Source organism: Typopeltis vanoorti, chromosome 22 (assembly GCF_054136105.1).
Source record: "Typopeltis vanoorti isolate ZY-2024b chromosome 22, IOZ_Tvanoo_1.0, whole genome shotgun sequence".
Classification (NCBI taxonomy): domain Eukaryota; kingdom Metazoa; phylum Arthropoda; class Arachnida; order Uropygi; family Thelyphonidae; genus Typopeltis; species Typopeltis vanoorti.
In genome coordinates, this window is record NC_143570.1 from 60,851,832 (window position 1) to 60,876,264 (window position 24,433).

The 24,433-nt window shown below is 34.9% G+C and overlaps 1 protein-coding gene across 1 annotated transcript in view; it reads right to left on the minus strand.

Annotated features, from left to right (window-relative positions):
* The window catches only part of LOC150094452 (neuroglian-like), a 479,168-nt gene that overhangs the window by 349,896 nt on the left and 104,839 nt on the right, over positions 1–24,433 (minus strand). The window contains exon 4 of the mRNA XM_090412472.1: positions 3,480–3,633. Coding sequence (XP_090268598.1) covers positions 3,480–3,633 — 154 coding nt within the window. The remainder of the gene's footprint in view (positions 1–3,479; positions 3,634–24,433) is intronic.

Below are 24,433 nucleotides of genomic sequence, written 5' to 3' on the forward strand. Positions count from 1 at the left end.
TTTTGGAAATGTGTTTAAATAATCGTGAAGATATTTCACATGCAAACTTTGCATACATTTGGATGAAGGATAAACTAAGCATATAATTGTTTGGCTTTTTTAATTTAATTTATAACCAAGGAAAAAACTTTTGACAACCATTTAACATCACAGCAGCTCAGGTCTATTCACCCACTTCAGAAAGTATTGAAGAAGAAATACAGTTATTCTATAGCAACTTGGAAATAACCTTGAAATCAGTACCAAAGAAAGATATATTAATTACTGGAGGAAATTGCAATGAGATTGGAAAGAACAATGGATGGGAAAGAATAATGGGCAAATATGGATATGGAGAAAGCAATGAAAGAGGAAAAAGAATGCTTGAATTTTCTCTGAAGCATGACATGGTAATTTGCAACACACAATTCCAGCAAAAAGACTGCAGGAAGTAGACATGGTGATCACCAAATGGAAGAACTAAGAACATGCTAGACATGATACTCATAAGCAAGAGATTGGCCACATCAGTTCAATAGTTTCGAAGATTTCAAAGAGCAGACACGGAATTGGATAATAGCTTAGTGATTGCCAATATCAAGTTGAAACTCAAGTGAAGGCAGAGAGAGAGAGATGAGGACACTGAGTGAGGAAATTACAGGGAAATCATATAATAAAGTGCTTGAAGATGATCTGAAATCTATTACAGAAAAGGAACTGGAAGAGAGAAACAACAGAGCGGTGTCTGCAATCAAGAAAGAAGTGAAACAAACAGTTCCAGAGATAGAAAAGCCTAATATGAGGATCTCACAAGAGATATTAAAGATAATTCAAGAAAAAAGAGAATTAAAGATCATGAGATATCTTTATTCACCATGTATTTATTAATATCCTTGCACTGTTCCTCTAGCCATTTTGATTTTTTGTCTCTCCTAACTACCTTCTTCACAAAGATCAATAAGAAATAGTCCAAAGTAGAGAACCATAAATAATGAAAATGGTGAAATCCTACTGAAGACAGAAGAAATGGGAGAGAGAGAGAGAGAGATGGACAAGATACTACTCAGTTATATAAGACACAAGGAGATGTTGAGGTCTAAAAGAAGTTAATTGATGAATTGAGGGAAATATCACCACCATACACAGAGGATAAAACAGATATACTGAGAGATGAGGTTGTAAAGGCTCTAAAACATCTGAAAAACCATAAAACCCTGGTAATGATGAGATTACTGGAAAGAGATGTTGAAATATGGTGGTGACGTGATAATAGACAAATTGATCACCTCGTAACATGATATGGGAGGGAGACAAAATACCAAAATAATGGACAAGATCAATCCTAATACCCATTCACAAAAAAGGAAGCAAAATAGACTGCAAAAATTATAGAACAGTAGCTCTAATGAGTCATGTGGAGAAAAAATACTTATGATAGCCAATGTATAGTGCTGGGAATTCCTGGGACTTAGAAAAACAACATCTCAAGTGTCCTGGGAACAGAAAAAAAATGGCCAAGACCGATAAACCCTATTTAGAAATAAAGCACTGGAGCAAAGATTACAGGCCACACATGTCAGAGTTCTTAAAAAGATCAGGAAATTTTTAATCTTCATAATAAAAATGAAGATATTAAGAAGGAACTTGACATTGTTAGCATTCAAGAATGTGTGAACAAGGCTAATCTAAAGTGGTACAGTCACTTAAACAGAAGAGGAGAGGAATGGTTGGCAAAACAGGTACATGATGCCAGGAAAAAGACCTCAGAGGAAGACCATGATCTAGGTGGAGTGATTGAGTCAGAAGTGCCCTAGAAGACCAAAATATAACAATACTGTAATACTGACAAGTAACAGACTAATTTGGAGGGGAAAATGTGGATAGGAGATTAGTAATAATGAAAACTTAATCATGTATTACTGTCTTAGAAGAGTGTACACTCCTCAAGGACACATATCAGGAAACTGATGATGATAAACAAAATATTTTATATTTTATTTATCATCAGTTTCTAAAATATTTTATATCAATTTGCAAACTTTTTTATTTTCTATATGGTTAATAATTGTTTATTTCAGAAATGTATAGCATAAGCATCAATGCATGACTTTCTAAACATGTTTCTTGCTTTATTTTACATCAATTCATTTATGAAAATCAAATACATGCATATACACGAGGGTGGTCTAAAAAGTTCTCGGCCTAACAATGAAGAAAAGAATTTATAATTTCAAAATTATTTTTATTTTTCAATATAATCTCCCTTAAGACCAATACATTTATTCCAGAGCCATTATCCCGTTCCTGTAGTGGTTCTCAGTAAGATCTGCAAAATACCTACCCCTCTACAGCTGTGATCACCTCTTGATGCGAAGAAAAACGCTGACCAGCGAGGTAGAGTTTTAGTTTTGGGAAGAGGGAGCCAAATCTGGGGAATAGGGCAGATGTTCCAACAATTCATGGTGCAGATCCCTTAATTTTCCCATTGCCAAAACACCTTTGTGGGCAGGTGCATTGTCCTGATGAAAGATGATTTTTTTTTTTCCTTCTGCAAACTAGGTCTTTTCTCAAGAATTTTTTCATCTAGTCTGGTTAAAAGATCGGAATAGTATTCCCCGGTTATTGTTTTACCCTTTTCAAGATAATTAATAAACAAAATTCCTTTAGCATCCCAAAACACCGATGCTATGACCTTTCCTGCTGATGGAACAGACTGTCTTCTTTGGCACTGAACAACCGGCTTCTGTCCACTGTTTTGACTGCTGTTTGGATTCTAGTATGTAATAGTGAATCCAAGTCTCATCCATAGTAATAAATCGACACACAAAATAACTTTTATTCTTGTTAAAACGCTCCAAGCACTGTTCAGAGATTTTCATGCGAGTGCGTTTTTGATCTGCTGTGAGCAAGCACAGCACCCATCTTGCACAAAGCTTTCTCATTTGCAATTCTTCATGCAAAATATATCCTACACATTCTTTTGAAATGCCTATAGTCTCAGCAATTTCATGCACAGTGGCTCAGCAGTCATCCAATACCATATTGTTCACTTGTTGAATGATTTCTGGTGTTGTTACACTTTTTGGACGTCCTTCACATGGATCATCTTCAAGGCTGGGGCCATGTTTAAACTCGGCAGCCTGTTTCTTAATTGTCAAAACCAAAGAAGAAGAGTGCCCATAAACTTTTATGAACTTGGAATGAATTTCTTTTGGCATTAAACCTTCCTTTACAAAGAATTTTATAGCCTGCATAATACTCAATTTTATCCATTTCAAGTGATATAGACAACTGTATAAAACAAATTACTTGATAGAATGACTTGAAATTTCACATGGATGTTTGTGACAGATGCACCAACTTAGAAAAAAAAAATCTTGCCGATAGTGTTGCCATCTATGGTCGAGGCCAAGCACTTTTCAGACTACCCTCGTATAGTGTATGTACACAGAAATAATTTCTTTCTTTCACATTTCAAATAATAGTTTTGAAACATATACCTATTAATACTGCGTAAAGCTCCACTATTTGATTGAATAATCCAGAATATTGTAGGCTTTGGATATCCAGTAGGTGGGTTACAATCTAGAGACAATATCTCACCTTCTGCAACATACACTTCTTTTGGATCAACATCAGGAAATGAATTAAGTTCTAAAAACAATACAAAAAATAATAATGTTTAATACAATAAAAATTAGTTGCAATTATAAATGAAAATGACTTTTAGTCACATTTCATACTAAAACGAACATTGAAATCTTTTTAACGCAATTATGATCTTCAATTTTAGAATTATAAACCTATATATTTAAATAAGGACATCTCTTCAGACTGTTTTTGTTGTTAGGAAGGAAAATAAATTATAGCTGACAAGAAATTATATTCTTTTATTATTTATTCTTATTTTATCTAAGCAAACAAAACTTTACACTTTCATGAAAACATTTCAAGTGCAAACTTTTGTTTACTCATATCTGGGTAAAATATGGATCTAAAAAATATAGAATGATCAAAATTAACCAGTTAACAAGATCAAAATTAACAAGACACAGAGGTGGTGATACTAAGGTGGAAGCAAAAAGTAATTTAATAATAAGGTGAGACACCTTTTGATAACTCTTATAAGTAAATATGACCTCTCTATTGCTTCCACCTTAGCATCACCACTGCTGGGTCTGGCTCCCACTGACGAGACCTCAATAAAGGTCGAAACTGGTCTGGATAGTGGCCCTTCCCTTAATGCATAGCATTATATATGTCCACAAGAAGATGTGCTTTGCATTGTGGGAGATACTAAGACAAGTAGTGATGAGAGCTTGGTCCACCTTTACCACGAATCGCCTCAGTCCTGAAGATACTTCAGGCACAAACTTTGTTTGCTTACACTTGGATAAAGGATTAAACTGAATTTATTATAGTCTAACCAAGTGGGAAAAAACCTCTAACAACTTTACAAGCGTCCCTTAATGAATTCAGCAAAAGACTAAAATTCACTATAGAAACAGAACATGAAAAATCCATAAATCCTAAACCTGACATTAATTAGAACAAACAACAAAATAGTCACAAAAATATTCCACAAACCCACACATATCAAAAATTAACTCCACTTAACCACCTCACTGGCCATTATGGTTCAAATACAGATCTTCACATGCTTTGTATCTATCATATATTTCAATGTAATATCAATGGTATTAAAATTTTTAATATGCACTTTGCATCCATGATAACCTTGATGTCTATAGATGTCTTGGCCAGTAGCATGGTTAACTGATGCTGCCATCCTTATTCTATCAAAAAATCAGTCATCCTAGCATAATTTATAAATGCATACAAGTTTTCGACTACACATAATTATCTCAACACAGAAATAAAGAAATTAACACAGATTTTTAGAAAACGAAATACCCAACACAGCTAATAAATTATGCCAACAAAACAGCAAAAACCTGTCAGAACAATCCAACAACCAAAACAAGCTTCCCAACATAAAAAGTCATCAAACTGCCATATATCCAGAACACATACAAAGCCTACAAATGCATTTTTAAACACACTGACTATAAATTGGTGTTTACCACGAACCAAAAATTGGCAACACTTCTAAAATCTCCAAAATCTCACACACACACAAAGAAATGCTAAACACTACAATGTCACCTTCACAGGTTCCACGATCAGATCTTTACAGCAAGATCACAAGAACACTTCCATGACTGCAACATACCAATTCCAGAACATTTAAACAATAAGAAACGAAATAACCAAAAGAAAAACAGAATACAAAATACAGGAAAAACAGAAATAGCAGCCCACGCTCTTGAATAAAAGCATACCCCACAAATCGACAAAGCCATATACAGGAAAACGAAACAATGCTTAGAATATCGGAAATGATAGCCATAAAATGTGACAAAAACCCAATAAAATAAACATTCACCATCCCTATATAATCTCTGATAGTTGGAAGCTCCAAAACATCAAAAATTAGGTCACAACTCCAACAAATAGAGAACAATACAGACGCACCCAAGACAAAAACACCAATGCCAAGATATAGCCTCTACTTTTTCCAGAAGCTCCAAAGATGACGCACTGTCAAAATGACTCGCACCCCATTACTCCCATGCCTAATCTTGTTCCTTCATATCCTATCTTCCTTTCCACAAAAAATTTTCTCTTTTCACTTTCTTTCCAAGGAATTCTCAGCCAACCCTTAAAACCAGAGTTTTAAAATTCACATATCTCTTGCCTCACCTGCAATTCAACCCCCCAATCAATTCATCTACACATTTTCAACCCCCCCCCCACTTCCTTTCAGTCATACAAATGTATATTGCCATACACCGGATGCCGCTGAATAAGAAGACAACCAGGATGATCCTACAAAGGTATGTCCAAAATTATTATTTTTGTATATTCTTCATATATTTCTTCAAAACATTAGTAATGCCCTAAAAATTGAGTAAAAAAAAGCCAATGACATTATAAAAAAGAGTACTCCTAAACTCCATTATATCCACAGTACATCAGTCTGTCATTCATCCATCTATCTCAAAAATATGGCATCATAAAACCCTTAGTATCACAAAGAATCTCTAAAACAAGAACTGAAACTATCAAACAAACAGCCTTCCTTACTTAAATTATTTTTTTAGTTATTCTTGGATTATATCAAGAATAACTCAAAAAATAATTAACAACTCTCCTATACAGCAACCCATACAAGAAGCTCACAGGACTCCTATACCAACATATCAAAGGCATCTCTGAGGCAGCAAAAAATTACGAGAAAATATAAATTCATCACTACCTATAAACCAATCAACCAAATTCATAACCGGCTACCTCCTCCAAACTCTCACCACTGATGCTACCTGTATACAAAGTACCATGTTCATGCAGCTTGTCTTACTATGGACAAACAGAAAGATCTATCAATAAATGTATCTCTAAACATCAAGCCTGCTTATCAAACGCTTATGGCAAGACTGCTTGTGGCTTGTCAAACCTTACAAATCTAGATGGCATAACATGGAACTGAAAACAACAAGTTCCTATATAGATCCATATATAAGCATTATACGAAGTGCTGAAGTCTTACTTCATTGATATACCCTCAATTGTAATAACTACTTACTATTCAAAAGTATGGGAAATTTTTATCCTCAACTGTATTAAAGAAATTTGTGATCTCGTACATTTTATTTTTAACTATTCTATTTTCAGCCTAATATACACCCTCTGTCCAAAAAGAAACCGAACTTTTGATAGAAAATAAAACACAGGCCAATTATAATTATTCAAATCATTTATTTTAATCAATATTTTGGTCAGCAAATTTAGTGCTCCTGTAAAGTTGGTGATTTTTGTCTGTTTTTAATGTTTTCCTTTAGAATATTAGTTTTGTAGTATACTAGTGTAGATTTTAGTGTTTTATAGTGTATTTAGTATTTTATCACATATTTTTATTAAGACATTTTAATATTTAGTATACGTTTAAAATGGTGCCAAAAAAGGGCAAGAACGGTAATGCTAAAAAAAGCACCGCAGGCGAGAACAAGAAGGTTAGCCCTGCCAACGAGGTTATTGTGCACATGGAGGAGGTTAAAAAAAATGAATTAATCGCCAAAATAGCAAAGTTGAAGCAGATCATCAGAGAGAGAGAACGCAGGAATTGCAAAAAGTTGAGACGTCTAAATGAGCACAGGGAGAAAAAGAAAAATGAACAGGAAAATAAGAAACAACAAAGCAAGGAAATAGGCAAGTCAAAAAATAATGAAAATCGGGTAAGTGACGTTATTAGTAAAAAGAAAGAAATTATTTGGTATGGTGACTCTGTAATAAAACATGCTAGAGATGAGAGAGTTATAACATTGAGTTTTCCTGGAGCAAAAATTAAAAATATAACTCAAGTAATTCAAAAACAGAAAAGAAAAGCAAATGAAATTGTAGTTGTAGTAGGTACGAACGATTTAATTGGTGATAAGTTCAGTATGAGAGAGGACATGAAAGGGATGCTGGAAGAGGCGAGAATGAAGAGTGAGAAAGTGAAAATCATTAGTATTTTACCTCGCTATGACAAAAATGAATCAAAAAGAAGGGCTATGATGGCAAACAATTCAATGCATAGGCTATGTAGAAGGAGCGGAGGAGAGTTTTCCGATGTGTGGAGTGAGTTTGAGGGAAGACTGGATTTGTATAAGAGGGATGGCCTACATCTGAATTCGTTTGGTATCAGGAGTCTGGAAAAACTAATAACTGGTATGAGACCTAACACAGAGAGTCAGGGAAACTAAATTATAAAGAGAGGAATGATGTGAATGTGAGTGTAAGAGTGAAAATGGTATACAACTGTATTAATGATGGGAATGGGATTTGTAATGGGAATGTTGACGAGGTGAGAATGATTTCGGGCTTGGACCAATCATATGTGTGCAAAGATGTCTACATGTGTAAAGCATTAGAGAAGAATAGAGATCTGCAAGTTGTCCAATTGGGTCAGGCAGACTGCAAACAAAGGTATACTAAAGAACATGAAGGTAGATTATTATGTCTGTACACGAATGCTAGGAGTATCAGAAACAAAGGGGTAGAGTTTGTTTCCTTAGTCAATATGTTGCAACTTCAGATTGTAGAAATTAGTGAGACCTGGCTATCAGAATCAGACCTATTACTGGTACTGAGTGTCATGAGTACAGTATTTTTAGGAAGGAGAGAGCGGATAAGAGAGGAGGGGCATGCTGCTAATGATATTGGATGACTTAAATCTAGTTAGAGTTGAGACCTATGAATGTAGTAATACTACTAGCAATATTTCACGTGGCAGTGAGTTTGAAGCCATCTGGTGTGAGGTAGAATCTAATAAGACAAATTACACAGTGGGGTGTTGTTACAGACCTAGTGGATCGGTTGCTGGTGATGAAGAAATGCATCAAAAAATAGAAAAGGTGAGCGCGAGAAGAGTAATCATAATGGGAGACTTTAATTACACAAATATTGATTGGGTAACAGTAGAATCTCATGAGAAGAATGAAAATACATTTATTGAGCTGTTGCGGGACAACTTCCTCAAGCAGCATGTGATAGAAGGAACTCTAGGTCAAAGAGTGCTAGATTTGATTATAGTGTTAGATGGCATTTCAGTTGAAGACGTAACTATTCTGCCTCCAGCTGGTGACAGTGATCATGTGGTACTCACTTGGGAAGTGACTAAGTTTATGAATGTTCCATTCAGAAAAGGTTACATGTTGAGAACTACAAAGCAGGAAATTATGACCAACTGTGGAGTATACTGAGTTCTGTGGAATGGGATCGGTTGCTGGATGGAAAGGATATCGACAGTGTATGGGAAGCATTTAAACAATACTGAAATGATGCGATATCAGAATGTGTCCTGAGAGTTCGAAGAATAAATAGAGTAGGAGTCAAATGGATGTGTAATCTTATTAAGCAAGAGATTCATAAGAAAAGGATGATGTGGAACGAATACCGTTTGCATAAGGATGACGTCCGTTATAAGCAGCAGGCTAGAATAGTCACAACTGTTGTACAGAAAGCAAAGCCTGATTATGAAAAGAAACTGGCTCTGTGTGCTAAAGACAACCCACAAGAATTCTATCGATATGCTGCAAGTAAAAGAAAGAATGAATATGAAAGAATAACTCTTCTAAATCCAGATGGAGTGAAGGTTACTGATGCAGAAGAGGTTGTTCAGTTAATGAGTGCCCATTTCGTTAAAAGCTATCAACCTAGTGAATGCAACATTGAGCTCACTGTTACTTCTTCACTACATGAAGAAACGCAGGCATGTGAGGCCGAGGTATTAGAGCTGTTGCACAAACTGAATAAGAATTCAGCAATAGGGACTGATGGAACATCAGCATGTGTGCTAAAAGAGTGTTCAGCTGAATTGATCATTCCTTTGACCAGGCTGTTTAATATGAGTCTCAGAACAGGGAAGATTCCACAGGAATAGAAGGAATGTATGGTAATTCCATTGCACAAGGGTGGTGCAAAGACTGATGTATCAAACTATCGATCAATTAGTATCTCAGGAGTGGTGGTGAAGATTTTAGAAAAATGAGTTAGGGCCTGCATTCAGAAATGGGTTGACAGTAAATCTCTACTTTGCAATGAACAACATGGGTTTACTAAGGGAAGGTCATGTTTTAGCAACTTGCTCACATTCTATGACAATGTTACCATTGAACTAGACAAGGGGAATGGATACACCATGATACTTTTTGGATTTAGCAAAGGCTTTTGACAGAATACAACATGACAGACTGCTGCATAAATTGGAGAAAATGGGTTTGGATTATACAACATTAGCATGGATAAGAGGATGGCTGACTGACAGATCAAAAAGTGGTATACGGGGGATCTGAGTCTGCAAGGTTTAAGGTAACAAGTGGTGTACCATAAGGATCAGTGCTGGGTCCACTGTCATTCAATCTATACATTAATGATATTGGGAAGGATTTGACAAGCGACATACAGTTATTTACTGATGATGCAAAGATAGGCAGGGTAATCATGAATGCTGCTGATATGCAGTCCTTGCAGAATGATTTGAATAAGCTGGAATTGTGGGCATGGGAAAATGGGTGTCAGTAAATGTAAAGTCATTCACTTCGGCATGATTACCTATCCAATGTCGTATTATATTGGTGGGATTAGGCTAAAAGAAACTGATGAGGCTAGGGATCTTGGAGTGTTAATAGATAGGAAGTTGAAGTTTAGGGGCCATGTGGCAAAGATTGCAAATACAACTCAAAAGATAATTGCAATGCTCAAACGAACATTCACATGCAAAGATAAGGATGTTATTTTGCCTCTTTACAAGACCTTGATAAGACCTCACTTGTACTATTGCATGCAGGTCTGGTCTCCTGGTTTCCGATGTGATTCTGATATGTTGGAGAGAGTACAAAGGTGAGTGATAAAAATGATATCAGGATTGTGGAATACTGATTATGAAGACAGGTTGAGAATTTGTAGATTGCAGACACTAGCAAACAGGAGAAAGAGGAGCGATATGATTGAGACTTACAAACTGCTGAAAGGGTCATAGAGGATTTGGAATGATGGTATTTTTCAATTTATAGAAGGAGGGGGGGGGGACGAGAGAGCATCCTTCGAAGCTGAGAATGAAGGCTGCTAAGAAGGGTGTAAGGGCTAGATGTTTCTCTCAGAGGGTGGTGCGTGATTGGAATAGATTGCCACTGGATGTTGTGAGTGCAAGCAGTGTGAATGAATTCAAGAATAAGTATGATAGCTGGTGTGTGTGTGTGTGTGTGTAGTATGTGGCCTCCCTCGATGAGTCTCTCTTAATAATAATAGTAATATACTCTCCCTCAGCTTCGATACAACTTTTGGCACAGTCAATTAATTCGTTAAATGAGTTTTTTTATATCAATTTTTGGGATACTGTTGAGGGTAGTGGTTACTGCTGCTTGAACATTTTCAGTGGTGTCGTATCACTTTCCTTTCATTGGCAAATGAAGTCAGGGAAAGAGAAAGCTAAATCAGGTGAATACGGAGAGTGCTCCAACACACAAAGTCGGTTTTTGCTCAAAAACTATCACACAATGTTCAAACGATGAGATGGTGCATTATCGCAAAAGTGACCAGCTGCCTGCATCACGATATTCATGCCGTATGCGACGAATTCTTGCTATCAATCGCTTCAAAACTTCGAGATAAAACTCACCATTGACCGTTTGGCCAGGCAGAATGAATTCTTTGTGGATAATGCTCTTGGGATTATAGAAATAAATCAGCATTGTCTTTTTTCGGATGCCCCTCTTCTGGTGGTCTCCACTCAGCACTTTGTTTCAGGCTCATACTCAAAACATCACGTTTCGTCACCAGTAACGATCATTTCAAGGAAGTTTGAGTTCTTCCAAGCAGTTTTAATGCGGTCCTTGCAGTGTTCAATTCGATATATTTTTTGGTCGTCAGTCAACTTGTGGGGAACAAATTGCGAATTCAATTTATGAAGGCCCAAACTCTCCATGAAAATGTGTACAGTTGATTTTGTAATCTCCAATTCATCTTCAATCAATCTCACGGACGATTTCGGGTTTTCTTTGATGAAATCACACACTTTTTGGATGTTAACTTTGGATGGCCTTGCTTTTCGTCGTCCTCAGGCGTCTCATGACCACTTTCAAATCGCTTAAACCACTCTTAAACTTGATTACAGGATAAGCATTCATCACCGTATGTTTTTTGAAGCATTCGATGCATTTCGGTAAAACTTTTACCAAGTTTAACACAAAAGTCAATCGCAGCTCTGTTTGAAACTCATTTTCCGACCGTTCGTCAAAACACACTGTCACTCTTGGCACTATAACTCTGCTTGTAATGAAACAAATGTCATAAACAGTTGGCACAACACTAATGAAGGTTGCCGCTTTCAACAACAAAAAGATACAACAGGTGGCGCCACTAGTTTCTTCCATTTTCAAAAATGTTTGGTTTCTTTTTGGACAGAGGGTGTACATATACATTTCAGGCTAATAGAGGGATTCAAAGTCTACTGTTTCTTTATTCAAATTCCTTATTGTTGTTCAATTTTACACTGATGATGTCTTATTATACATAAGACGAAATATCTACATTATAAATTTTTACTGTGGTACATGTGCGATTCTACAGTTAAGAACTTAACCAATTTTGATCCACTACCTCCACTTTGGGAAAGTGATCGTGTAGTCTTGACCTGAGGGATTGTCAGGCATGCAGAATTTTCTATTAATAAAGAGATATATGCAGAATTACAAAGCAGATGATTATGACAAGCTGTGGAGTCAACTTTCAACAGTGACATGGCATAAGAATCGGGAGGGAAGAGATGTTAGTGGTGCATGGGAGGTGGTCACAGGGTGTTTGAAGAAAGCATATCAGAATATATACTCAGAGTCAGAAGGATGAATCAGATAGGAACTGGATGAATAGCATCATTAAACAGGAGTTGCAGACAAAGAAAAAGTAGTGAAGGGAATAAAAAAAAAAACAAAGTGGTCAGCATGTCCTATTAGTAGTATAAGGCACAGGCAAGAAGGGTGACCTGTATGGTAATGGAAGGCTGAAGTTAATTATGAGAGGAAGCTAGGTGATGAGGCTAAAAGGAATCATTAAGAGTTCATTTGCTATGTGATAAGTAAAAGGAAGAATTACTATAGAAGGATGACTTACGAGTGCTGATGATGGGGAAGTAACAGAAGCAAACCAAATAATTGAATTACTCAGTGAACACTTTGCAGGGATGAACCATCTAGGTCAGTGGGTCAGTGGTGGGCAACATTTTTAAGTGTGTGTGCCAAAATTTCCAAACGTTTGATGCAAAATTTTCTCACATGCCAAATGAAATTTTGGGGAACATTATTTGCTGTATTGGAGAACAACCTTTTCAAATAATCAAAAATCACACTAGAGCGATAAAATCAAAGATTATTGTAAGTCATGTGAGATTGAATGAATGTAAAAATTAGGAAATTTTTACTTAAAAGTCCTTCTACCCTGTTGATAGCATGAATATTTTTTTATTTGTCTTTAAGTGTAATTCAAGCTGCCATATACCACCACACAATTTAAAGATGCAATTTTTACTAAAGCACAATAAAAGAAAATAAAATTAAAGATATTATTTTATTAATCCCATATGAATAATACATAAAAAATTACAGATAAAATAAAATGTTATTTTACCTACATAATATATCAAACAGAAATTAATCTTTATAATTTTTTTAGCAGAAAACATCAAATCAAAAATAGAGAAAGAAAAATAATGGATTTATTTATTTAGCATCAATGAAACTTCTGCTGCATCACTGATCACAGATAATTTATATCAGGTTTATATTTGGGAACCTTTAGATATATGCATGTGTTATTAGTTTCATCTGTAAGGATACTCCTATTACGAGACTTAACAAAATTCATCACAGAGAACAATGATTCACAAGAATATATAGATGCTATATATTCTTGTGAATCAGATATGTTTGATGCAAAAATGGATAGTACTGCTGTTGCAAGGGTTTTTAAACACACAAAAGTATCTGGAATAGTATTCCAAGTCCTTAGTAACTCGTTTTCTGTACTTCTCTCTGTTACTCCTGTCTCTAATCGCTTCTTTTCAATATTTTCCAAGTCAACTCTGAGGTCAACAAATTTCTGCTTCCTGATTGAGCTACTTTGAAAATCAATCAATTTTTCAAATCAATCAATCAATCAACTGCATTATAGATGGCTTGGAAATAGGATGGTTGTTTCATTTTCTTATTACTTATTGTTACTAAAACAGTTGACAGTGTTTTTTTCTTTATTGCATTTTTATTTGGTATTGCTCTACTTAATAAAATTGTATTCTATTAAGTTAAAATATAGAACTCAGAAAAGATGTTGGATATGTATTTATTTATTTAATTACTTTTTAAGGTGAACCCTATGTGCAGAAAAAAGTCATTGGCATGCCACGTGTACCAAGGGTTCCCCACCCCTGATGTTGTGGTGGTAATGTTGCAATGCCGGATGTGACATTCATTGCTGGAAGAATAGAGGTTGAAGAAATGGAAGTGTTTAAAATATTGCAGAACCTCAATGTGGACACAGCCATAGGATTAGATAGCATATTGGAGTGACATTAAGGTATTGGAGAAATTGGTGAAATACAATTCAAGACTAAGTATTATAAGGGTCAATGTGGTTTTTTTGAAGGGTAGGTCTTGCTTTAAGTAATTTGCTTTCTTCTTTTTTATAAAGTGATAACGAAGTTGGATAATGGAAATGGCTACTAAGTGATACTGCTGAGCTTTGCAAAGGAACACAGAAAACAAAGAAACACTCTGTTACATAACAAAGAACATAAAACATAAAACATAAAGAACATAAAAAAGAACACAAAGGAACACTCTGTTACATAAATTAGAGCAAATGGGGATTGCTGATGGATAGATATCAAAGAGTACTTTATGGAGGAAATTAGTTCAGGAGAAGGCAGGTGACCATGACCAGTTGTGTACTAAAGGGATCAGTATTTGGTCCTCTGTTATTTACTTTGTAATTAGTGATACAGGAAAGGATTCAACAGGAAATATTCAGTTATGATGCTAAATTGGGAAGAGTGATGGTAAATGAAGGTGATGAGAGGAGATCCTGCAGGATCTCTTTTCATCACCTTCATTTACTATCACTACATTACATATACTAGCACTATGGGCAAAGGTAAATGGCTGCCAGTTTAATGTAGTCAAGTGTAAGGCTACACTGGGAAGAGATAACAAGCTGTGAAACTGAAGTGCAGGAAACTGGTAAGATGAGGGACTTATGGATGAATGTGGAGAGAAAATTGAAGTTTAGAGGTATACTGCGAAGGCAGCCAAAACAGCATATCAAATTTCATGGACGTGCAAGAAGAAATTAACAAGTAGGGATAGACAAGTTCTTTTTCTCCTTCATACACAGCTCTAGTCAGCTGAAGTGGTAGAGAGAATCCAGGGGCAAGTGACAAAGATTCTGAGAGGTCTATGGAATTCTTTCTATGAGAACAGATTAAAAGTCTGTGGGCTTACTTTCATTGGCATGATAATAATGCAATAGATTTTTCCAACCTTGCATGGAAAGATTTTCATTAAAAGCTCATCAATATTATCATAGAAAAATAAATGGTTAAAAAAAGGGTTGCTTAGTGGTCTGTGATGGTAACACACTGATTCTAAAGACTGCAGAAGGATAAATTAAATTTTTATATTTTATTGTATGGTGACAAAGATAATTTTTAACTAAATTTTGTTGTGTAAAACTGAAATTGGTTGGAAGAGGTGAGGAGGTTGAGTTTTACATTGTAAAGCAATTAATTTGTGTTTTTTTTATGGGTGTTCACTGATCCAAGACAAAATGGTGATTCAAGTGAGGTCTGCACATGGATTAGTGCAAAAGACAAATAGCATAGATTTTCTAAGAATAGCAGACTGCCATGAATATAATATATATGCATGTGGAGCACATATCACATAAGAAATTTTCATATTATATAAGAAGACCGAACATCTTAACATGCTCTGATTATGAAGCTTCTTCAGATATGAGAAATAGAAGGCAATAAGGAGAACAAGAGATATGAGTGTAGGTATGGAAGCAAGTGAGAAGGATGACAAGACAGCATAAAAGACTGACTGCAAGAAAGTGAATGATACTAACAAAACAGCATGAATGACTGATGACAAGAAAAAAAAGTGTGAGCAGTGAGAAAGTGATTCAAAATATGAAAGCTGAATCAGTAAAGATGAGACAAGAGATGAAGCATATGCAGTCATTTTAGAAATTATTTTAGTGCAGAAGTAATTTTTTGACTGTATCTTCGGGCCATGTAGTAATTGATTTAAGTAGTTTCTCTGTTTTCTTTTTTATTCTACTGGTTGGGTCGTAGTTAACAAGTTGGTATGTACTATTGTCCAAGACTAGCAGATTCATTTTTTCTAAATATGTGGTTCAATTTAAAATAACAGTGGCACTTCCTTTATTGGCTCTAGTCATTATGATGTTTGGATTTGATTTTAATGATTTCACGTTGTTGTAAAATGTAAACTTTCAAGTTACTTGAACGTAGATATTTGGACTATCCTCAAAGATTACAGATAATAATGAAACTAAGAAAGAAAATCTCGTCCAAATTTCATAGACTAAAAGATCGACAAAACCAATGGACATGTTTGAATTTCCTCACAGTGAACGTTAACAACCAACCAGAAGCAAGAAATAACAGGAGCCACCAATCGTCTGCAGGTAACAGTAATGTAGTTAACCTATCCAGCCATGCCTTAAACAAAGATGAACTCTCGCTACTCAGCAAAGGTCTAAATTTTGCCATAGCACCCAGATTGATGAACAAACTGGATTTTTTGTAATATTGAAAGAGGCTTAAGATTCATCCCAAATACCATAGCAGATAAAATACGTTTAGAAACCGCCAACATTTTAAATATAAATTATAAGAAAACAATAACAAGCAACTTAACGAAACAAATTAACAGCAGTGAAATCATTAAAATCAAATCCGAACATCGTAATAACTAGAGCTGATAAAAGAAGTGCAGCCGTTATCCTAAATCGAACCACATATTTAGAAAAAATTAATCTGCTAGTCTCGGACAATAGTACATACCAACTTGTTAACTACGACCCAACCAATAGAATAAAAAAGAAAACAGAGAAACTACTTAAATCAATTACTACATGGCCCAAAGATACAGTCAAAAAATTACTTCCACACGACCGTAAATTCTCAGGGAATGAGAATTTACGGTCTACCAAAGATACACAAAGAAAACACACCACTCCAGCCGATAGTCGAAGGTACAGACAGCCAGAATTATCACCTAGCCAAGAAATTAGCGGCAACACTCAAGGAGTTGGTAGGTCATTTCCCCTCATATATCAGAAACACACAACACTTCATAAACATAATCAAAGACATTACATTAGAAAAAGATGATTTATTAGTCAGTTTTGACATCTCGACATCTCTTCCCTGTTTACGAATGTCCCAATCAATTACACAATCTTTCTTTTACAGAACAAATTCTCTCCAGATATCATCTTTGCGCATGTATTACATTACATTCTGGTTATTTTGTATGGCAAAAGGCTTTCTACCTACAAAAAGAAGGCACAGCCATGGGCTTGCCATTATCCCCCCCCCCCCATTGCTAAGTTTTATATGGAACATTTTGAGCAACATGCTCTAGATTCCTCTCCTTTAAAACCCCAAAGTCTGGCTTAGATACATTGACAATGTTTTCGCGATCTGGCCCCATAGCTGCCAGACACTTTCCTTAGCCACCTGAACACAAACGCATACAATTCACAATTGAGACTGAAAAACAGAACACACTTCTGTTTTTCCAGTCTCACTTGTCACACATCTTCCTTCTGGCAGTCTTTTCTTCACTGTTTACTGGAAACCAACACATACTGGCCAATATGTATACATAAACACCTACCACCACCCAACACAAAAACTAGGCATCATTAATACTCTAAAAAACAGGGGTTTGAAGACTTGCTCCAATGAACAAGCGCTGAAAGACGAATTTAAAGTTATCAGCAATACTTTCTTAAAAAATGGTTACAGCCAAAACACTATTAACAAAATTCTCTACAAGACCTCAATAAAAAACAAAGATAAACCAGACTACAATAAAATTATAACCATTCCTTACATTAAAGGGACATCAGATAGAATACTACAGAAATACAACCTCAAAGCCACCTTTAAACCTCCTGCAAAATTAAAAAGCTTACTGAACTCATCCAAAGACCCACTCCCTCTGCTGGCCCACCCTGGAGTATACCGTATTTTTTGCACCTGTAATCTACCATATATAGGGGAAACAGGATGCACAATTCCTATCAGACAAAAGGAACATAAATGACACATTATATATAATAACTATGGTGAAGCTGGCCTTTCTGATCATGCCCTGAACACTTTACATAGAATTGACTGGAAAAGCACCAGTTGTTTACATCACACCAAAACATGGTATGAATGCAAATTTAAGGAAGCCTGTGAGATTCTTATCACCTACCCCAATCTGAACAATAATGATGGATTAAAAATCCCAAGCATATGGAAGGTACATATTCTACCCACAAAATCTTTCTCCCTAAGAGCTAACTATAAGCAGGACTGTAGATAATACAGAATCTTAAATCTAATATAACAATTGTCATGGTAAAAAATAGGACATCATTGTTACTGTAAGAAACTATCTATATGAAAGAATGTTTCTCCCATGTTATCTTAAATAGAATTTAGCTTTGATGTATCTAAAAATTTAATTCATTTTAATTTTATCTGTATTTTTTTTTCACTAGAGGTCATGCCAGTAAAATAACCAGTGATCAAATCATTGTTTCTTTAGCTTACTGTGTGAAATGTAATTCAGCTTGTCCTTGTATATTTATTTGTATATACTCCAGATGATGACCTTAATATGAAGGTCGAAACGTTGGGAAATTAAAATAGTTATTTATAACACGGTTGTAAAGTCCATAATTTCTAAAATGAATGCTGATCACCATGCAACACAAAAAGAAAGGAAGTATATGCAGAGTGAAATGAGAATAGAGGATGTGTCAGATTGAAGAGTGAGAAAGAATGCAATCAGGAAAAAAAAGTTGAGTGTAAAAGATAATGAATGACGTGAGAGTGGAATTGTAGAGATTCGATAATTAATGGTGTGGTGAATGAGAAGGTGCTTAAGGTTTGTTTTCCTGGAAGCAGAATGAGCAATGACTGAGGCACTGGATTTGAGGAGTATGTGAGCAAAGTGGTTGTTGATGATGATATCATTTTGTTACTTTGACTATTATTAACATCTGACTCCCACGGAGTCAGAGACTCATTGAATCACAAACTGATTCAATGTGTCAACATTGACAACTTGGGCAATGCATTCCACTCACCAACCACTCTCTATGTAAAAAACCTTCTCCTCACTCCTCTGCTCACACCTTCTATATACAGTTTCCAGGGATTGCTTCTTGTTTTATCACCCCTTCCCCATTCTATGAAAAAATCTCTTCCATGTCAACCTGATAACTCTCCTAGGTTGCTCTTTATACTCTTCATGTAACTGAGTATTACCATTATCCTCTTTGACTTCATCTCTTGCTTGATTCACACACTGCACTTAGCAACAGTTTCTCCAGTCTATCAACTGAGGCACTGGATTTGAGGAGTATGTGAACATGTCTACTGACTCCAAAATCATTCAAATACAATCCATCACAGCTATATAATTCTATTCGTCCCTCAAACACATGCCATACATCCACAAACTGCATTCCCTTCTCCTCACACAGCTCTGCTAGCATACCATTCATGATTCTGGCTCTCCGTCCTAACTCATTATCATAACTTGGCAACACACTGACCTTTCCCACTGTACTGTTATGTTTGAGAACAAGAAAAATGCAAGAATGAATATCAGAAGGTTTGTTGAGGAGAGTAAAAATAACAGCATGGAAGTGCAGTCAATGTATTTGTCAATCAGGTTTGACAGTAATAAGTTGAAATGTCAAGCAATGCTAATGAATAATAATATATTGGCAGCACTATATGAGGAGAAATGAGAGCAGTTTGTGAATGTGTGGGATGATTTTGAATAAAAGATAGAACCAATTGAGAGAGAAAGAGATGGACTACATTTAAATAGTTTTGGTACAAGTTAACTGGAGAGATTGTTGCTGAAAGCTTGGTTGGTTAGGGTTTATCAGCGAGGACATCAAGAGTTATACTGCTCCAAACCAAAGGTCAGGGCTGCCACGTGTAGGTGTGCAGGTTGTTCACCGCACAAGAGCAATTAATCAAAGGAGTGGCATTTCGATTGATTATATGAATAATAAAATTTATTTTTATGGCACCATTTAAGGAATTCAAGAATTATATATATATACAATGTCCATATGATGTATCTGGCCTGTATTCATTTAGATATAGCATAGCAATGGTCGCATGCATCTGGTAGTGTCATTGTGTTAGTCTTCTTGAGTAATCTTACATACATTTGAATTGACTGTTTTTTGAGAGAAGCCTGCGAATATAATCCTACTAGTTCAAAATGCAACATATTACTCGATAATTCTTGATACAACTCCAGACATAACTCATACAGAACAATTAACTCTTGTTATTAGATTTGTATATCATAACAAAAATAAAAATAGCAGAAATTCAAGAACATTTTTGGGGGATTTTGTGCTATTGATGACACCACTGGTCAGGGATTATATGGATTTTTTTTTAAATCATTTACAATCATGGAATCTCAATATTTCTAATTTATGCGGCGAAGGATATGACAATGGTGTGAATGTGCATGGTAAACATAACGGACTTCAACAAAAAATTATTGAAACAATTTAGTAATTGTTTCAATAATGAAATTTAGTAGTAGTTCTGCATCAGCAAAAATATCTTTTGAAACAGTTGATTTTTTTTTTTTTTGCATTGTCCAAGAATTGTACAATTATTATTCCACTTTTACTAAGCAATGGGCTATATTGAATTCTCCTATTTAAAATTTAACTTTAAAACAGTTGTCAAATACAAGATGGGAAAGCTGTATAGAAGTCATAAAACCTATACTCTTAAAATTAACATAGATGAAATTTATAACACCCTCTTGGAAATAATCGAAGACACAACTAAAGATATCAAATCAAGAGCACAAGCTAATAATCTTGTTCTAAAAATTACATTGTTAAAATTTCTTTGTTCAATTATTATATGGCATGATATGTATTAACTAAAATTAATATCACCAGTAAAATGATGCAACACCTTTCATTTAATATACAAACAGTTATTGAATGTGCTGAACAAATTACAAAAGAATTAACAGATTAAAACACAGATCAAAATTTTGAAAGTGTTATTCTGCAAAGAAGATGGCAGATATTTTGGATGTAGAACTAGTTTTTCCAAATATTTGAAAAAGAAAAAAAGAAAAGAATCTTTGGTTATGAAGCAAATGATGAACCTCTAACTAGGCAAAAAATAATTTTAAAATATGATTACTTTTTGCAATATTAGACAGCGCTATCATCTTTAATAGTATGTTGTTTAAGGAGAATATTTTGGATGTAAAACTAGTTTTTCCAAATATTTGAAAAAGAAAAAAAGAAAAGAATCTTTGGTTATGAAGCAAATGATGAACCTCTAACTAGGCAAAAAATAATTTTAAAATATGATTACTTTTTGCAATATTAGACAGCGCTATCATCTTTAATCGTATGTTGTTTAAGGAGAATAATGAAATATTTAAAATCATCCATAATGAAAACGCATTGAAACAGTAAGGAGGAAGATATCTTAAAATACTGCAGATTTACACTTGAAATTAAGCAATGATAAAAATCCAAATGATTGTGATACTGATTACAATATCCTTTTCGAAGAACTGAAAACATGACAATGTTTCATAAAAAAAAGATATATCCCCTCACGATTTCTAGAACTTCATATATGACAACAATTTACATGATACGTTTCCAAATAATTTCAGTTGTTTTAAGAATTTACCTAACACTACCAGTAGCTTCAGAGAAAAGAAGTTTCTCAAAACTCAAAATAATTAAAAATTATTTACAATCAACCATAACCCAAGAATGTTTAACAGATTTGTCTATACAAGGCTTGTTTAGTTTGGTAAAAAAATAAGTTAAACACATTTTTTTTTGGAAAAAATCACCTTTGTAGGCATAAGTTTCTGTGGTTTAGCAGTTCATAGGAAAGATTCTGGTAATTGAACCACATGTTTACTAAGATAAATAATAATAAAAAAAAAAACGACAAGTTTCATAAGTCGGTTTTTTTTATTTGCTTTTCTACCGCTGGAAAAAATTTCAAGATTTCTACATCCCCCAAAACCTCCACATCATCCTTTAAAAAAATCAGGTGTTGATAAAATTCATTGTTCCTGAGGCATCTGCTACATAGGCCAGATGGGAAGATTATGGGAAATTTGCATGAACGAACACCAAAAAGACGTGCAAAAAAGATGAGAACACAAATCAGGCCTAGCTTACCATACAACTTCCACCAGCCATAATGTACTCTGGCAAAAAAACAAACATGTCTTACATTGAAAAAAATTGTTACATAAGAAAATTTAAAGAAGCTGCAAACATGCTCAGAATTCCAACACAATGCAACAAAAACCAGGGACTAATTCTACACCAAGTTTGGTCAGCATTGATAATGTTCAATTGATAATCTGACTTGGATAATGTTCACATTATCCAAGTCAGACCTTGGATAATGTGAACGTGACAGCATCCAGCATTGTTCAAACTTAGCATTGCACTGAATCTGCATTTGGATATTTAATTTAATGAACAGTTAGATGGCCACAACTACATAGAATGAACTATTTTAAGTAATTTCTCATTTCTTGTGTTTAAACTTTTAGTTACCTTTGACCCCTGAAGATGCAAATCAAACGACTTATGAAACTGCCGGGTGTTTTTCTTTTTTTATATATTTATTCATTTATTTATCTTAATAAACATGTGGTCCAATTATCGGAATTTTTCTTATAAAATCACCTTTATTTCTCAACATACTCTCCAGTGAGGTCGACACATTTGGTCCAGTGAGTTTCCAATTTTTTCATCCTATCTAAAAAATAGGATTTGTCAAATTGTGCAAAAGAGTCATTGACAACCTATATGACAGCCTCGTTCGAAGAACATTTAACATTTTTTCCCACAGAGCCAAATTTTTAAGTTTGGGAACAAGAAGTCACAAGGAGGAGGAGGAGGGGGGGGGGAGGTCAGGAGAATACGGTGGATGTGGAACCAATATGAACCTCAATTCGTGCAATTTTGTCCTCAATTCGGGAAAATTGCACGAATTGCATATCCCACACATCAGCCAGAATTGGCTGATGTGTGGGACGGTGCACCGTCTTGATGAAAGAGCACTTTTTTGGGCGCAATCCTGGCTGTTTTTTTCTTCAGTTCTTCTTTTAAACGGTCCAAAAGTTATGCATAACTCCTGTTGTCATCTCACCCTTTTACAAATAGTCTATCATGATAATTCCTTGGGAATCTCAAAACACAGTGGTCATCTTCCCAGCTGACAAAACAGTCTTCGCTTTTTTCGGTGCTCTTTCACCGGGCATTGTCCACTGTTTTGACTGCTGCTGTAGTGGTGGATCCACTACAGTGCGCACACACAGCATTTTCATGTGCAGGATATTATACACCTGTTCAGTTGAGATGTCTACAATCTCAACAATCTTATGCACTTTCACTCGGTGGGCTTCCATAATGATACTATGGATTTCCTTCCTAATCATTTCCTTCATAGTGACCTCAGTCGAGAGCACTTCATCTTTGATGGACTTACAACCATGTTTAAACTCATTTATCCAAATATAGTGTTTAATGTTGGTGCAGAGTCACCATGAACTGCATCTAACTCAGCTTTGATCTGCACGTCCTTCCACTTCTTCAAATAAAAGTGTTTTATCACTGCACGAAACTTGTTTTTCTTCATTTTTTATGAAAAATGCGAATGCAGTAGTTTGAATTTGAAATTCTTTTTTTGCCAAACAAGAACTACACGTCACATGTGGCTAAAATTTTGCTAGGGGTCATGAAAAAGATGACACGTGCCGACACTGGTAAGATGAACAAATCGTGTTGCTGTGTATTGGAAATTTACCAAACTTTTCACACAACACTCGTAATATCTATAGAAAATGATATTATGAATAGTTTAGACTTGGGTGAATTAATTAAGAATTTTGTGGCATTAAAAACACAAAGGGGAAAATTTTGTGATTTTATAAGGTGCATGATGTGATTGTATTTATAAGTTTATGTATATATGATCCAAAATTATTTTGTTATTTAATTATATACTTTTACTTTGCATATGTGATTACTCTTGTACTTAGTACTGTAATAAATATATATATATTATAATTATAAAAATGTTTTTTTTTTAATTACTTTCATTGATTTTCAAGGGCAGGGTTTTTTTTTAAGTTTGCACAAAGGCAGCTCATATGCACCCAGCAGCTCTGCCAAGGTTAGAGAGGTACTCAACATAATAATAAACCATAATAAAGAGATAAATTGATAAATATCATTATGAACAAAAATCAAATTTTTAAGAAAATTAAGTAAAGCAAACCACTATCTACACATAAATAGAATATATAATCCAATGTGTTTATATAAATTGATTCTTTTTAGAAAGCTAAAACTTCATGCAATTTGTCCAAGTCCTATAAAATCTACATGACGATATATGGCTCAGCCAGTGTAATAAAAAAATTCATTCCTTTCTAGAGAGTGAAATGTTGACATTCTACCAAAACATGACAAATGATGAGACTGTGTGTATATTGCATTG